The sequence below is a fragment of the Megachile rotundata genome, chromosome 13 (genome assembly GCF_050947335.1).
Source record: "Megachile rotundata isolate GNS110a chromosome 13, iyMegRotu1, whole genome shotgun sequence".
NCBI lineage: Eukaryota > Metazoa > Arthropoda > Insecta > Hymenoptera > Megachilidae > Megachile > Megachile rotundata.
Window position 1 is genome coordinate 15473458 of NC_134995.1, and position 18583 is coordinate 15492040.

General features: G+C 40.3%; 1 protein-coding gene across 1 annotated transcript in view; it reads right to left on the reverse strand.

The window, feature by feature from the left end:
* The window catches only part of Sdc (Syndecan), a 73178-nt gene that overhangs the window by 3762 nt on the left and 50833 nt on the right, over positions 1 to 18583 (reverse strand). The window contains exons 2-4 of the mRNA XM_012298079.2: positions 1139 to 1331; positions 914 to 1014; positions 373 to 544 (exon numbers count right to left, since the gene is read on the reverse strand). Of these exons, the coding sequence (XP_012153469.1) occupies positions 373 to 544; positions 914 to 1014; positions 1139 to 1331 (466 nt within the window). The remainder of the gene's footprint in view (positions 1 to 372; positions 545 to 913; positions 1015 to 1138; positions 1332 to 18583) is intronic.

Genomic DNA, 18583 nt, shown 5'->3' on the forward strand with positions numbered 1-18583 from the left:
TTTCGTAGAATGTTAATACAGGATTTGCCTCTATGCCTCAAGTCTAACGGAATGGGTAAATAAGTAATGGCAATCCGCTTGTTAAATTTGAACTATGCAACCGTGAAATTCTGGCTTTTCGAGGAATTGCATTCCACGAGTATTAGGATGATTACATTTTACAGAATGAAAATTTTGTTTACAGAAATAAAACTCTCGATGCGTGTAATAACGTTTACACAAGTATAAATGAAAATTCTGTTTGCATCCAAATAAAACTTGGGCTACCCAAATAAGACCTGGTACGTTTAAATTTCATGCTTATACCTTCCGCTGTAATGAATGCAACGCAATTAGAATGATGGAAATGAAAGAAAGCTACGAAGACATTACCTGCTAGTACACCTGGCTGAGCGAAGAAAGAGCTGGCACGGTCCTCGTGTTTCGGGTTCATGATGTAAACGTCGTGAATGTCGTCCGAGTTCTCCGAGTGGTCGTCCCCGACATCTAAGGGCTCGTTTACATCGACCTCGTTGTCGGGTCGGTTTACAGTCTCGACGTTCGTCTGCAATGGGATACGCTTTAATCAGTTTAATCCATTTAATCTGACCATCGGGAGGAACATGTTTTCAAACAAATCTAATAAAACCGACTTAACGTCCACGCATTTTGGCGGACCTGCTGGGTTTCCCTCCGACGGTGTTTCTTTCGCTGTTAAAGATCAATGAACCGCAGTGCAAAGTGAACTTTGAGGACATGCACGTGTTTAGTATTTTTTTAAATTTAATGGCTACGTCTATTAGTACTTGTACTAATAAAAATAAGTTCTCGCTTTCAAAGCCATCTCTGCGGAGATTAACAAATGGCTTCTCTGTGAGATGCGAAACAAGGGGAAATGTCTTTTGCGAATAGATGAAATGTTAATCAGGTTCACCTGTTCTTTAGTTTTAACACTTGGCTCGTCGACAAAGTATGGTGCTTTAGGTTCTGTTGGCTTGTTGGGTGTCGATTCTATCCTATTGTTGTTGTTAAAATCTGCAATAAGAATAAGAACCAGTAATATTCTCACGGAGAGAAATGTGGGAAGATAAATATTACACTTCGTGTAGTAGTAGTGTGACTATTTGCTCGTAAAAATGGAAAGGAAATATTGTTTTACCGTGATCGTCATCACCGTCTTCGTCGTCAGGACCAAGGCCACTTCCTGATGATTCAAGATCGTCACGACCTTCGCTACCACCTCGTCCAGAACCTTCCAGAGGATCCTGCTGATCGTCTAGGTAGAGATCGTCCGAGAAGGAGTTGTACGTCGAACTGCCTCCCGCTGTTCTCTCTTTCTCGTTTTGATCCTTCTGTAAAAAAAGAAAAATTCTTCATAAATTTTTAGGATCGCACAGATATCTTATTGTCAGAAGTGTTAATGGAATTCAACTGCGTAACAATATGAAGACTCCACTGCTAGTGGAAAACGGCAATAGAAAAAGATATACAAGCTTGTGTACTGAAACTGTATAAATAGTATCGCTTTGTCTTGGTTTTCTGGACTTCTTTCTGTGACCGTTGTCCCCTAGAATAGAATCCATTCCCATGTGTTTTGCTATCGAATTACATCACGCAACGATGCCACCGTGAAAACAGCGTTGTTTCTCTTCTTGCGGTTCCCTTAATGCAGTGTCGCGTTCAACAAGACGGAACACTAAAAAGCCAACCGACTTGTTTTGTATGATCAAATAAATTAAGTAACTACGGAAACTCGTGGTCGTAAAAAAAATGAAAGGAAATACTGCGCTTGTAATATTAAGAAGGTGTAATTACGGTAAAAGAAATATAAGGGAGTATAGAAGTAAATGATTAACAGCGGTAAGCCTGCAGAACACGTCAAGGAAACTTCAGCGAACGACTTCCGGTTAGTCAACGCTCCTGGAATGCGGAGTGACGTTAAACGAACTCCAGAATAATCAATGGGTGTTTTATCGTGATTAGTCTTTGATCAGAAAAAATTTTATCCTGTTTCAACAATGCTTTATTGTAATCTGAATATATATTTTTTGCATAATTATACTGACGTTATTACGAATCAGACAATGCGTTAGTAGTTCTTTTCAAATTTTACAAAATGGCGTAGCACGATATACACTCTCCTTTCTTTATAGTTAAAATCATTTAATTTGGAAAACTGTGCAAGCGCGATTGCACGAAACAATCGAAAACACAGGGTGAAACTGTGCAATTAAGGGTTGCTGAATACCGTTAACGAGGATATCAATTACTGCAACTTCTCGAAACCGACTCCGAGGGCTTTTGTCTTTGCGAACAATTCCAATTTTCCGTTCGTGATCTTTTCACGATGCTCCTTTAATTAAACCAGCCGGTAGTTCGGGCTTCGGGACACAATTGGCACAAACTGGTTTACTATCAATGAAATAAAAAGAACGTAGAAAAATTAAATTTCTTCGTAGATTTACTATCACCAGAAATTAGACACACCTACATGTGCAAGTTTCTTTCGAGTTCGCAGTTGTTATAGAGGGTGCGTTTGCTGAAATATTTCAATGAGAAATTTTCATAAAAATATCAAATGAAAATCCTTCAAAGAAGCCAGCCTGGGGTGGAACCCCAGACAAGAATGACAATTAGATTCTTATTTTCTACGTCCTCAGTGGATATAATTAAATATTACAATTATAAGAAAGTACCTCAATTCGATAAATGATTACCGTTTAAATTTTAGCAAGTGTTTAATGTCTCTGGCGTTCAATGTCTCTGACGTTCAATGTCTGACGTTCAATGTCTCTGACGTTCAATGTCTGAGGACTTACCGAATGTTCCAGGAGAACCTCGAAGCCAGGAACTAACCTTATGTGGCGAATAGAATGAAACGATACGAGTGACCGTGTTAAAAAAATATCGGCACCGCAATCACAAGGTTGCAAGAGCAACGGCCGATGCGCCGGGTGCACGCGATCGTGCGTACGGATATATCAGGGCGAGTGTCTCTCGCAGCTGATCGATAACACGAAATTCGTTCTCCCGGGTCAGCTACTCACCACGTTCCTAACGATTCTGTTCTACACGTCTTTATCGTCACGCGTTTTCGGCTTATTACCGTGCAGCTCGTGTCCGCACGGCACGCAACGTCTCCGCTGCTTCACATGTATCCGCTTTCTACCAGATTTTTTATTTTTCGTTGCCATCTGCGGAAGAAACGCAAGAATTGCGCGGGCGCGCGATGTTATCGACCTCTTTCGCGCATTCTGCCGCATTATACGCTTTTTTTCTCCTTCGTCTGGCTTATTATCGTCGTCGGAAAAGCGAACAATACGTCTACATGCAAAATAGCCAGAGGCTAAGGTCAAGGCTTCCGAGATCTTGGAAAATCAAAGTGTCCCGCCTTTTTCCCAACAATTTCACCAGCTCGCGTAATTCGGTTTTCGTTGAAAATCAGCATCGAGCGAAGTAATATCAACGAAGAAAATTACTTACGACTGTGCGGGTGAAGGATGTCCGTGATTTTAACGTTGAAAAGTGGAATATTTTGGAAGATAAGACGCGATACGCTTTTCAGGCAAGTGGTGACTGCACTGACGTAGTACGAGGTCGAGCCTGCAGACGGCACTGTTCCAGGGATACTCTATATAGCTAGTATATAGATATAAAATGGGAGGATCTGGCCAGGACCGTAGCACCGAATAATCTGGATATATTTAAATTTTTTCGGTAATGATAATCGATAACCTGGGTACTTTCAGACCGGTGATGGACACATAAAACGCGCGGTGTATCGGTTACGGATATTGATTCGGAATTATCTGCTTTTTCATGCAACACTTGCAATAAAAATATTCTAATTACATTCTGTTATTTACGCGAAGATTTTTTAGACGTCTGATAAGGCGATTTTGAGCTACGACACGATTCACAGATAGTACCATTTCATATCATTTATAGTATGTACAAGGATGTCACACACATGTTACAACTAGCGATAAATTTTTTCCCGGATCAGTTTTTATGTAAAAATTTTTACGTCTGCAAAAGTATCTCGCACCAGATGTAAGTATTATCTGCGAATTTTTGGCACGTGCGCATAAAAAGGTCCAGCACTGTGCATATAGTTGTAGGATATTGAAAATCCAGCTACTTAACCAGACCATGTCGGAACAGATACACGTGTCTCGTTCCCAGAACGAGAGTTGCGTGCCTGAATAGGATCAGAGCCTTTCATATTGGAGCCGAATCCGTGGATTTGTATTCGGTATTCTTGCGAATCGGTTCATACGCTGCTCGACGTCAGTCACGTTGCTGCATTTTCTCATTGTTTGGTTTGTCGAGTGGAAAACGGCAGGTGCCTCGGAAATGGTAACGATACATTTTCTGACAGTATTTTGGCGACTAAAGGAAAAAATACGAGGGTGTTCGAAGACGATCACGTTCGAAGGTTGAAAAACGGAAAACCACGAAGTTTCGTAACAAAAGGATAATTAAACTCGGTCGAGTACCTATAGAACGAGTTCAGCCGGAGAAAGGAGAGCTTGCTCGTACTTGCGGACGAATGTCTGGCCGTGCTCTTCCAGGTGAACTTCCTGGACGAAATTTCAACCGATTAGATTTCGTTCGACCCTTCGTGCAAGAGATCGATTCTCCCGTCTCCGTGGGGAGGGCCAGAAACGGTTCATTAACTGCGTAACAGAGCAAATACAGACGGCGAGAATTGGGTAGAAACGACGGTAAAAGAAAATAGAGACAAACATTAGTTCACGGCAATGGATTAGTATCTAAATTTCGTACCCTGATGAATCACCCTTATATTGCACTGCAATCTTTGTTTTCAAGGTTACTCACCGAACAAACTTTCTGGAAAATTTGATTATTCATACTAATTGTTCTGGTTCGAGATTAGATTGTCCAAAGTTTAAGAAATGAGGTAGGCATGGGTTAGTCACTCCCATCGGGACACTCCGATATTATCGACGTATTAAACCTTCATAATACTAGTAGTGTGTATCCGTAATCGACCATAACGATCTACACAAACGTAATACTGTACCTTCATTCTAATATCGTCTGAGAAAAATTCTGAAGCACTCATCATAGTATTAATACAAACTATATATATAAAATGGAATTGAAATAGTTTGCCCTCCTCTAACGTTTCATTTTTGTCAGATATACGATATTAAAATGAAGGTATCCATATTATATTACCTTCGTAACGTAATATGTTTTCAACGCTACATTTTACGTAATTTTTATTTCCTGCAATTCGAAAAATACCTCCAGTTAGAAACCGACTCATCTATGATCAATTTATAGTTGAAAAATATCGATTTACTCTCGTTTCATGACATTTGGCATAATCTGCGACACTGTTCGATTTAGCTAACGATGTATTGCTTTTTCTACCGACCGAGTTAAAACAATTCGGTTCATCACCCTTGAGAGAGAGTTAGCTAACCTCTGATAGTAACCGGGTTCAATGTTTTCCCATGACATTAAAATTGCTTGAACGGATCGGCCGACTCAATTAACGACGAGAGCTTGTCTCCTGTTCCTTTTTTTAATCGACGTTTGCTTTAGCAATTCAAATCCAGCTTCCGGTGAGAAAATGGTCGAAACACGCGATACGGACGCATAGATTATCGTTGCAACGCTACATGTCGGTAAAGTAAGGTGTCAAATGCACAATGCGCGGCAGCGTTCGGTTGTAACCGTGGATAAAGACACCATCATTTCCATTTCATGGAATTAGCCCGTTCAGCGTGAAATACAATTTGTGTCGGTTAATTTCGAGCCGCTTTGAACTGAAGCCACAACGTTTAACAACGGCGAGAGTTTGCTGGGTGTTACTTATTAAAATTGCTTTTGTGTACGCTAAAGCACGAGCGATCATAACGAATTCGTTGTAATTGTAACAAACGAGGGTGACAGTGACAGGCCCGATGAAAACAATAGCCTGAACGACGTTAATGGAAATTTAGTCGTCTTTAATAAGTTGTCGTTACGCAGCTAATAATTATCGTAACCATGATTCATATCGTTTAAATATCCACGGCTTTCAACTAGGATCGTGCGTTTAAAATTTCACGGATGGAAAAGTGTTACGAAAAAGCTGGAAATATTTTAATTACTACGTTTAATTTGATTATGTCATTACATCCAATTCACGAGACATTCTTGCGACACGACCGCGGAATATTTATCCAGCCGACAAAAAGCGTGCATTGTTCGCGCAAACCACTTTTGCGATTCGCGCTCATGAAAATCGGATGCAACCGCGTAACCTTTGTCGCTGGACGTTCGTCAACATCAAAGGACACCGCAGGAATAATTCAGACTAACGAAAAGAGACGGAAAAATGGACAGGGTAATGTCAGAGAAATTAAAAATGTTTTATCAGAGATAAATAATTTGTTACGCTTTTGGCATAAATAAAATTTAGATCAGTCTGATCAGTTTATTCCTATAGTTCACATAACTCAGGATGATAATTATTATTACTACTCCGATAAAATTATTATACTACGATCCAAATTATTAGGAGCTATCAATAGTAAAAATATCTGTCTACAGCAGATCTCGCAGCAGTTTCAAAGGATGTCAATGACACAGTCTATGATTTTAAAGGTGATACAGGACTAGAGAAGCTCTGGGACGTTAGGTACACTTAAACAGAGCAAGGACGAGATAGAAACGTTGAAGCTGACACAGAAACCGAGTGGATACGTAAGGGGAGAAATCGGTGGAGAGCACGGAACGGGGCTAGCCGAGAGGAGGATCAAAATTCTCAAAGAAGGAAAAAAATTGCCAGAGACATCTTGAGACTACGGGAAGTAAAGGGATAGAACGGAAAGAGAGAAAAAAAGGATGATGGGAAGCAAACGGAGCGGAGAAGTCGAGGGAAACCGAAATCCCAGGAGAAACAGAAAAATCAAGGAAGATCAGGTGGCTGCGAACACTTGTGACGCAAGTGAGGGATGGAGGACTTTAAAAAGAAAAGACACCGCGGAGATGGGAAACGGATGGTGCTCTGAAAAATCCAACAGAGCTTCGGGGATTAAGCGGAACCTTGGCAAGTCAAAATATCGAAAATGTAGAAGAGCGTATTAGGGGATGCGAAAAGAGATCACGATAAAAATTTACAAGAGGAAAAAGAAACGTTCAATCTGGACCTTCGTATGAAAGATTGAAGTTTATTTAAAATTCAGAACGAAAGGGTGTTACGAACTTTAACTTGTACGAGAGCTTTCTGACCATACAAAACATAGTTTGCCTTCAAATAATCCGATCTGTACCATAAACTCTGACGACATTTCGTATTTCTGACCAAGAACGGAATCGAGAACAAAGAGAAGTCCATGGAAGGATTAAGGGAGAAGGCAAAGAAAGAAGTCGAACCGAAAGCAAAGCCTGGGGGATTCAGAAAAACTGTGGCGCCACGAAAGCTCGTGGAACCAAAGGACGATAAAGAGGAGGACAAGTAATCCTTTGGCGAGAGGAGAACAGAGAAACGTGGCAAGATAAAGAAGAAGAAGCGAGATCTGAAACGTAAGGTACTTCGCTAACGAGCTAGCATTCTGGATGCTGAGTGCGTCGAAACGCATAAAGCGCGGACGCATCATGTGTCTCAGTAATTATCGCGATAATTATGCGGTGGTCACAACGCAGCAGACTTGACTGACTGTCACAATAACGCTAGCTCGTGGTTCACCGGAAAAACCTTTTACCTCGGACTGCTTCATATTATGTAACCGAATATTTGCGCAAACAGTGATAGTTAAACGATAAATTTGCATAGATAACTATGCGAGGAAGATATTTAACGTTTCAAAAGGTAATCTCGTTCACTGGTACGGTAAATACAATCCTACCGAAAAATTAAATGGTCTTTGGAGTAGAATCTCTTTGTATAACAAAAGTATTAACGGGCAGATTACGTAGCACTGTCACACACGTACGGTTTGATAATTCCTTTGATCAGGATAATGCATTAAATTTCATGGAACCGCGATGCTTCTAGAATTCACGTGTAAGCTGTATTACAGATCCAAAAGGATACAGATTACATCTGGATGCCCTTTAACAACCTTTATCCGAGTAGAGAAATTTATTTCGAAATTCGCTGCTTAAAAGGGAGGATCGTTAATATACCGTTGGAGATCGTGTGCGCCGAAGAGGCGAGATTTTTCTATGGTGGAAGGACGTTAGCCTGCTGAACATTAAAGGGAATTACGCTAATGAATATCTAACCCGAACGTTAAGGGGAATTATGCTAATGGAGGCAGAGAAAGTTAGTGTGTCTCGTTGCATTATCCGTGAAGTATTCCAGGGAGACTTAATTCGGTACGAAAAAGTGAAAATGATCGCATCAAAACGGAAGAAGTTTCCGTTTTAAATTGTCCTTTTTATTTCGCTCTCTTTTACCGAAGCGCGACGTGTTCCTACAAAATGTAAATTTACTTTGGTCGATCCGATTTATTCCATCAGGAATTCAGTATTTTTTGTCGAAAAGAATATTCCGCCTGCGCGATGAAACTGAAACTTTCAATTTTTCATATTTCCGTCTGGTGTATTATTCATTTTCCAAATGAAATGTACACACTTACAGAGGACAATACGAGTTCGAGAGATCTTCAAGCAGGCAATTTGAATTTCAAATAATTAAAATCGAATGCCTTTTGGTTTTATTGCAAATTATTTGAACTTTCGAAAGGTCAAGAAGAGAAACCAGTTCCAAAAGGAGTTCATAAGCCGCGGAACCCCCGCCCCTTTGTTGTCACCATGCCAAAATTGCTCCATCAAAAAAGGGACGATAAGAGTACTGCTCGAAGCAAGAAAGGGGTTGATAACAAAAAAATAAGCATCAAAGTTCACGGAGCAGCTTCTCTGCATGCTAAGCGACGAATTAGGCAAATATTTCATACGTAAAAAGGTATTTCTTTTTTTGAAACGAACCTTTGATCCGATGATTACGTTAAACATCTTCAAGGTACTAATTTTGCATCAGTTATATTAATAGTATTATTGCAAACATTGCGTTTGAATATTCTGAACGTCAGCTACAAAAATCAAATACTATTAAAAATGAAATGCAAAGCATGCGGTATTCAACTTTACAAAAAACCAACACCTGCGGTAAATTATTGTAATCAATTCTGCGTCGTTCATCGAATTAAATTTAACTGAAAACCTACGTGTAACTCTTGTTATTTAATAATTCATTAACGCGAAAAACAATCGACTATATTCCTGGCTTGTCGCTGAATATTTCATCGCTGTACTTTCGCGATAAATTAAAATGAATAATAAACCTCGCTGCGCCGTGTGTTCGGGCAAAAACGTTTGTAATAAAAACATTCATCAATCTTATAAAACTATAAAATTCTTAATAATAAATCGCACTATCGATTTTTTATCGCGAGCGCACCGCAAATTCGAATGTTACAGCTTTATTTACCATAAATCGATATTTAAGGCAATTTGCTTCGTTTCGCCAGATTTCACGGATAAAATGAAATAATCTAAATGGTGAAAAGGTAGTCAGTTTGAAAGGCAAGGGTTAAAGAAATGCGGCAGCATGTCGAGTTCTCTCGTTCAGAACGAAAGGATCAATCCAAGAGGATCCTTCGCGAAAGGAGCCGCGTCAAAGGACGAAGGGACTAAGCGAATATGAAAAAAAGGGCCGCTCGGTGAAGAGGGCGAGCAGCGCGGCTCAAGTGCCGGGCAAATTGGCAGTCGCGAAGAAATAAAAGAACCGATGGTAAAAGAAGTCCTTCCCGTGGGACAAAAGGGAACGAAAGGATCCCTTTCTTCGACTTGCTCGATGAAGCCAATCAATTCGAAGTGGCTCGTTCGTCAGCTTTACACTTCTTTTAACCCTTTAAATCACCGAATTTATTCGTTTGCAAACGTATCTAATATACATGCTTTCGCGTAAATGTGCATAAATTGTTCCAAGAACAGCTGAAGAAAGCATCGATTTTAATCGGAGACTCAATACACTCCGGTTCGCGATTGTTCGAGTTATTCGAACGCCTATGGTTCGCGATAATTGATCGTTCAAAGAGGCCATAGTTGCCGATATCGATCAAAGACATAATCCGTGAGTCGCAATGGAACAAAGAGGAAGAAAAGCGCTGGGATAAGAAAGAGAAGCGAAAAGAAAGAGAAACTATGAACGTCGTCGACGACGGGGAAGAAAGTTTGCTCGTGGAAGGAGTTTAATGAGATTCGTGGACAATTTAATTGAAAGTAATACGGGCGAGGCAAATAAAAGGAGGAAAAGGAGAAGAAGAATTCATCTTTTTCATCCGTCAAGCAGCGAGACAGCGAAAGAAATATGGATCGAATGGAAGAAGGAAGGAGATCCGTGTTTTCTGTTAATTAAAGTACATAATAACCGGAGAGGAACGGGACAAAAGGGATTCTGTTTGCGGAAGAAGAGAGATCGTTCCCTCTTGCTACCCCTTTTTTCATCCCTCTTCGCGTTAAATGAAGAGCTGAATGAATGACGAAGACGGGAAACGGAAGAGGAAATAGTTTGCGTTTCTGGTAGAGTGACGAATGCTTGGAATTTCTTTTCATACAAACTTGGATGCACGCGTTGTTTAACATTTTTAAACTATAAGCCTCCCTTATCGCATTGTTCAATTTTTTCTGCTTAGAAAAACGAGTAATGTATCTTCACAGATACTCTCGGTACTAAATCACAAAGCAATTCGTTTCACTTATTTCGTCGTACGAGAAAAAATTGCTCCCGCTATTCTATTTTATTCCTAGAGTTTGACGATCCATATAAATCTTTGATTTTAGAATATTTAGAGATCCTACGATTCGTGGATTCGCTACGATCTCTAAAACAGCAGCGAAAGCAAAGGATATCACTCTTGTAAATCGGACGTAATTTGTGATAACTCTGTAGTATTACAGCGAACGCAGGACCGTGGTAAGTTCGGAATATTATAGCGGGACTATAACTTTCGAGCGGAATAACGAGAAAGCTCGCGGAAAGAAAGCTCGCGAATTCAGTTGCCAACTAACTACTAAGTATCCGCATTCACTAAATTTTACATTTTTACGGTAATAGTTACTTCATGCTCGTTCTTAATGCACCCCATTCAAACTTTCCAACTCGTACCCCTCCGTTTCCTACATTCCGATTGTAAACTGCGAGATAAATATTCATAAAATACGCTTTCATCGTCGAGTAATCATCAATTTATTGTTACAAATTATTGAACACATTTTTCAGTCTCGTATTTCAAGCCTGTCAACGTCGATCGATCGTCCCTAGTTGAAACGCAACGAAATACGAAATATTAAACGACCACCCTTCGATCGTACCTCGTAAATTCTTTAGGAAAAAAAAGAGTCGAAAGAGTATCGGGTTATCGGGCGGATTTTTTCGCGAAAATTTGCAACCTGGACCGTGGAGAGTTAGCGGCGATTTTCATCCCGAACTCGCCCCTTTTTCGCTTCCGGTCGAATGCATCGGGAAGGGATAAGTAGCAGCGAGAATCGGAAAAGGATTTAGTCGGAGAGAACAGCGAGCGAATCCGGAACGGGCGGAATTATTGTGCAGATTCCGAGGACCTTCCTCCTCTACCCTCTCTTTCAACCCTCTTTTCCAAAGACGCTTCGCCCCCTTTTCTATGGCTCTTCTATCTCTTTTGGATACGCAACCGTACGGTTTAACAAGACACAGCCCCTGCTAATGATGCTAATTATCGGTTCCAATTGTTTCGTCTGAGAGGTTCGTCCTTGGGAATATTAGATCGATCATGGGGATATGCACAGACTGGAAAATCCTTTTATTCTCTTACTTATTAACGAGTGCTTTTCAACCTGATCACCGGATGATTGATTCGCGATGTCTCGCGTGACTTGACAACTACATACGTTTTTTCATAAATATCTATTATTAATGCCTCGTTAAATATTAACTATTTTATCGAACGTCAATCTGGGAATTAGCACAATATCACCGATTCTGTATGATACTTTTATGTCACAAAATTCTGTTAAACTTTCGATTCGAGGAAGAATGGGACCAATTTGTTTCTCCCATTCATCCCTTTATAACAAAGGAGAACAAAGCGTACAAACTTCATAGCGCTTTCAACGACACAGTCTAGCTCGTTTCAATAATTGAAAAGAACCGAAATATTCTAAATGGTCGGCTCGATCGAAAACTCTTTGCCACGTATTTCCTGCTTCAGTGGTCCAAATACGCTTCGGGATGTGATCGCGCGTAAAACGCGTGTACGTCCGGAACGAATCCAAACCTTTTTTGCTGGTTGAACGAGTGTCGAGCGTAAAACGCTCGGTCCACTCGATTGAACGCTCATTTAACGCCCAATCAGACAACGGTCTTGCCTTCGTTTGTTCGTCTTGTTTTTCTCGTAAGCTGCCTCTGCCTTGCCGGTTGCGTTCAGCTGCTTTATGCAAATATCTTCTCTGCTTCTGTTTTATTCATGCCCTCCCAAAATATCTTCGGCGATATTCTTTATAGTATCAACGAACTATACTTCGTATTCACTCGAAACATAAGAAAATTCATTTGGGAATTAATTCGGCTGCTATCGAATTTCTGGAGAAATAGGGAAATCCTAAAGCAAGGTGGATTCTAACCTCCACGTATTTTTAGGATGCTTGCAGAGTGATTGATTGTAAACTCTAAGAGAATTTTCAAGAAATTACAACATTCTGTGAAAGAAATTGTACAGAAATAGACAAAGATATTAGGTTAATTTTAAGAGTGCATTGTAGGGAGATTCTAGTTGAAAGAGTGCAAGAAAATTGTAGAGAAAATCCTTGAGCCGGTGAAACGTGCGAGTAAATCACCGGGCTTGATCTTGGATGCTCTCGAGCGTTGTTCGACGTATCGTCACGTACACGCTCGTAGGCGAAGCGTAATTATTTTGCCACGATCACCCGCCGATAATAACGAGGCGACGAGTTAGCCGAATCAGCCGAAAACAAGCCTCTCGTGTTTTCGTCGCGTTCGCTCTTTTTCCGGGCGGCCTCCTCGGCTACCAAGGCCAAACCGGGAACAATGCTGTTCGAAGTCGGTCGTGGTTGGTTTTATTGGTGGGTATACAGTATACAGGAACCAGGAACACGTCGAGGACACGAGTTACCGCGGCTTGACTCGATTTTCGAGATGCTCGAAGGCTTATTAAGGCCAAGTGTCATTCGGTGCAACGACTTCCTTCTACTCCGCCCTTCCTGGCCAACTTCCCCCACATTCGAATTCGGTGATTCCTCAATTTTTTCCCTTGGTATGTTTTTTCGAGCGTGAGTCGAAGGGGAACCGATAAAGGGTTGGATGACGAGGGTGGATTCTAGGTAAATTCAACTTCGACCGATTTTCTTAGTAAAATCACCGTTGGAATAAATATCGTTCTAAATGAAAGGGACAAAAAAAATGGGTATAAAAATGTCGGTTAATGATCAATGACGAGCGTTTTCGCGATACAAAGGGGCTTTCATCGCCGACAAGCTCAACCCAGATTTTAGTTCTTGTAACTTTGACGCGTTCGTACAAAAGAAAAAAGGAGGCAAGGGAAAAGGCAACGGGAGAAACACGATTGTTCCGTACAAAAGGCGTTGCAGACTAATTTATGCGATAGTTCGACATCCCGCGCCAATGTTTGGGGGGTTGACTGCCGTCTTCCCATTCCCTCTCGTTCACCCCTCTGCTCGCCGCCCCTCGAGCCGGTTGCAGGGGTTCGGATAGGACAGGAGAGGGTGGAGTTGTGAATCAATACAAGGACCACCCTTCCTCGACAGTCTACTTCTAGCGATGGCCTCAAGACGCTACGAATCTCATCCTACTAACGCCTAACTCTTATCCCCTTTCCATCCAAAATTTATAATTACCTGTTTCCTTTTTATCGTTATTAGTATACGGGGTTTGCGAGATTCTTAATAAGATTTTTATTAAAGAATATTCCAGGATTTTTGGTAGTACTGGTAATTTAGTTTGTAATCGGCAGCTTGTATAGGAAAATTCTTTTAGGAAAGACTGGTATCTTAGAAATAATTTATGGAAATCATAGAGAGGTCTATTGGACTTCAAGAAATTTTAGAGCACATTTTATAGCAAATCTTAAGGGTGAACCTTGAGAATCTTAATCAGGGTCTAGCTAGAAACACAGGTAGTTTCACAAAAATCTTATTTCGGGAAGACCCTAGAGAATTTCCCCTTAAGAAGTCCTACAGATTTCTAAAGAATCCAAAATAGATCCTAAGAAAATTGTAAGTTGCACGAAGGAATAAACCACTTCTCGAGCAGAGCCGATTTTACCCTAAACCGTTGCAGATGCGGGCCACCCCCTCGCGACAACATTTGTCCGCTTCCACCCTTCTACAGCCGCAAGATGATACCGGTTATATACCGTAGTTTCTAGCCCGAGGCAAGATCGATTCTCTCTCTTTCAAGCGACTACCACTCGACAACGACGGAAGTCAAGATCGTTGCGTGGATCGTCGGGGATGCTTGATTAATTTATCGTCGCCGAGGCCACAGTCGGGGTTGTTCTCGCCACTTACGCGATTCCGTGCGTGCGATTTGTTATGTTGGACGCGCAGAGGGGTGAGTTTGTTCGATGTTAACGCAGGGGTTGCTTCGAGGATCTTCAGGTTTGTTGATTCCTTTCGTTGAATTTCGTCGAGTTTCACGCGATGGAATCGAGGGAGGGTTGAACGTTGGGGTTCATCGTTGGATCTTATCGAGAACTTCGTACATAATTTCGTGGTTTTGTTATTCGATGCAATAAATATAGACTAGTTAAAGTTGGCGAGTTTATAAATATAATGATTCTTTTTATCCTTTCTAACGACTCATCGAACTTTAAGTTCCAATGGGATAAACTTGATTCGGAATAAAATTTTAGCGACTCCATTCGTTAACATGACACGTACACGAACTCTACAAGTTTAATTAATTCGAACGTGTTTAACGCGGAAAAAATACCAATAAATTCCTGGGAATATAGGTTTCGATTGTTTTGTAATTACCGTTATTCTTGGACCCCGATGGATTTTCACTTCGTCAAGCCAGAGAGATCGACGGCACAATTAGAGAATTAATTTCGCTGGAAAAATTTAACGATTCCTCCGCGGAAATCGATTTTTCCCTATTCGGTTACGTTGCGAATGGTGAATTTTAATGGTACCTAACGTTCACGAATTACATCCGGATTTTAATGGAAACCGATGATTAAATAAACGATTCCGTCATATTTCAACGTTTAATTTCATCAAGGTAATTTCATGAATTTCAACGCTTCGTCCTGTCACGATAATGTCGAATCGATATCAAATGATAACTAGTAACTATATTAATTACTGATTCTAATGAGTCTTAATATAGCTTTATATTTAATTTAATTGCCGAATTAAGCAGCGACTGTTAAATTCTATTTGTCAAAAGGACTTAACTTTTATCACTATTGAATTATTCAGAGCTAAACTCCACTATGCGGGCGTGATTCACTCGGGTTCATTTCCTTCAAAATCACGAATAAAATGTTGAAGAATCCATTTACATTTTGCATCAAACTTCCGTAAAATTGTTACCAGCATGTTAGCGAACTTGTTTCAATGAAACCAGCACAAACAAGGGTTGCTTCTTCAGAAAACATTGATTATGCGAACCGAGTTCGTTCGCATCTTACAGAGCTGCACTCTGCTGGCTAAAATAATAAAAAACACAAGAAATGAAATTTGTGCGAGAAAATAAAAAATCACGACGCGGTATTTCGAAAAACAGTAATAAAATGAAAAGTAACATCGTACAGGAAGTACCGAATCATCCAGCTGAGAGTAAATTAAATGAAATTAACATGAGAGGGATAAAAAAATACGTCGCGCAATCTCGTTTTGTTGGCTCGAGTCGGAACACCGAATATCGTCGCGTTAATCGTTATGGAACGTCTCTAGGGACTTTTCCTCCGTAACTGTGCGAGATCACGCATCGAGGAAAATTAAATTGTTCGCTTCAGTTCGATCGGATGGCTTTCTGTGGTCTCATATCATGGGTTTTAAATTATATCTCTAAAACATTGGCACAGCCGATATATGTCTACAGAGTTAAAAAAAAGGAAATATTTGTAATATTGTACACGGCCGGATAAGTACGATGTCGTTCCGGTCATTTTCCGACGTCCGGGAGACACGTCGCAAGTGTGGTCTCTCTTCAGATTTGAAAGCAGCGTTCACGTTCGTCCTCCATTGCGATAAGAAAAATATATGGTCATCGTAGATACAACGGCGATTTATTTCGCGAAATAAGAAGGGAGGAGCTGCCTCGGTGAAATCCATTCTTATGTGAACGCTTTTTATCCTCGTGTGCACGTGAACGTACAATGGTGTATCGATCGTTTTTTATTCCTTCTTTTTCCCAGTTTATATATTACATGAAACAGTACACGAGTGTATAATCCACGAAGAAAAAGTTCGTCTTTAGTTAATTTTATGTTAGGGTTGAATCGACAGGGAAATTGGAGGTAACTTTATAGGACGCTATTGCATTCTTGTAAAATGATTATTAGTTGCATATGTAACTTGTACTATTACATGAAAGCGTAACGCGTTAGCTGGACAGGTATGTGTTAGATCTCTGAAACTCTAGACCTCAGGCATAAGTTCTAATGTTCGTGTGGCCAAAATCCTAACACCTTGATATCCTCAGATCCTAAACACGCTAGCAAAAATTGTCTGTGTTACAGGATACGTATACGCTTGTAGAATAAATGCTATCGAGTTACACGACGTTATTAAATGTCATAGGTTATCAATAACCAATACATTGTACACGAGTTTAGATTTAATAATAGCACCTCAGCTATGATAGTTTTCGATATCGACTTCGTATAAAAATCTTTAAAAAAGTGTACTCTCATAATTATTATAAAATAATAATTTTCCGTTCATAATAAAAGATGAAAAATAAAGAACGATAAATAACGTTGCGCAATAAATTCCATGGACGTTTTGTGCCGCAACGTTAAATGAAAATAAGCGATAAAGAAGAAACAGGTATCTCGCACGAAATGGCACTCCAATTTTCACTATCTCAATCCAATTTTGTTAAATGATGAAGGTATTAAAGCGGTAACAAAAGCCAGAAACGAGCAGAGACACGAGAGAGTTAATCGCGAAAGAGCATCGTGGCCGGTATGGCTTCTTTTCTCGCCGATGTTGAACACTAACCTTTCCAATCTGTTACGTAAACCACGGGTGAAAGTAAAGAACGTCCACCCGATTCTAATTATCCCGTTCTACAACTAAGTAACCCGCCATTTTTCTCTCTATCATGGACTGATAAGTAATTTGCTGTAACTCCGACTCCCTTCAGCTTGACACGTCTATTATAAAATCAACAACTAATTTCGTTGCGATAATTGCTGCCGTCACGTGTTTCCAAATATCCGGCAAAATTTCGTACCGTAGAAACGTAGAAACCACAAGTTATTGAAAATTTTCGAACTATATTCAATTTTGTTCATTTGGGAATTTAATTTTTGAGCTTACAAATTTGAAAGGTCACAAATTTCAAACTATTCAACTTTTATTTTCCTCCGTTTTTAATTATTCAGTCTTCCATATTTTCCAATTTTTTAATTTTTGCCTTTCCAAATTTATAAATTTGGAGATTTCAATGTTTCAGTCTCCTTACATCGCCACTACGTCAAGTGAATCTTCGGATAAGCCCAGAGATTAATTGCAATCGTCAACCGGCTCGCCACCACACCCTTAATCACCAGCCAAAGCAATCTTTAACAGTTTCTGTGTGTATTTAACACGTGTAGACAAGATTTACACCCCGCGTATCGGTTTTCCACCGAAGGGGTGGATTCGAGGACGGCAAAGGGGAGGGATTGCTTCTCCTTTCGAACCAAACAATACGACGTTTATTCTCCGGAGGAGCTGCTTTCGAGAATTTACGAGTCCCTGTTTCTTCGCGGATTCAACGATGAATGGAATCGGACGCGAACAGTGGGAACTTGAGAAACTCCGCAGACTTTGTATTTTCAATCCCTAGATCTTGACTTTATACCGCTTTTAACCCTCGTTCCACTATCCATTTCTCCACGAAAATTGACGTATCGCTGGAACACCTATTTTACTAAAAAATTTAATTTTATTCTACTATTCCAACTTTTTTTGGATTTCTTTAATTTCTTGTATTCGTTTTCCTGCTGTGGGTGGATATTTAGTTAAATATGTTTCTGACAAAATAAACTTTTATTTGATGGCGAAAGAGATTTATGAAAGAGGTGACCTGGCACTATATTTGTAGGTACATATCGATTGTTGTAATCGATGGGTTACAGCCTGAAACCATTGACGCTGAAGCTGAAAAGTGTAACCCGATTCGATGCCACAAAAATAGCATAAAATTCACCGTACAGTTACGAAATGGACGGTGAATATTCTGGCAATCGGGGGACCCTTTACAGCCCCGGTCAAATATAATTAATGATCGCTCTCAAACAGCTTGCGATATTTCAGAAACAGTTCAAGTATCGCCCCGAAGAACACTCCGCGAGCAAAGGGCGACCGCGAACCAAATCCTCTATCGAAATTCTCTCGGGAAGCA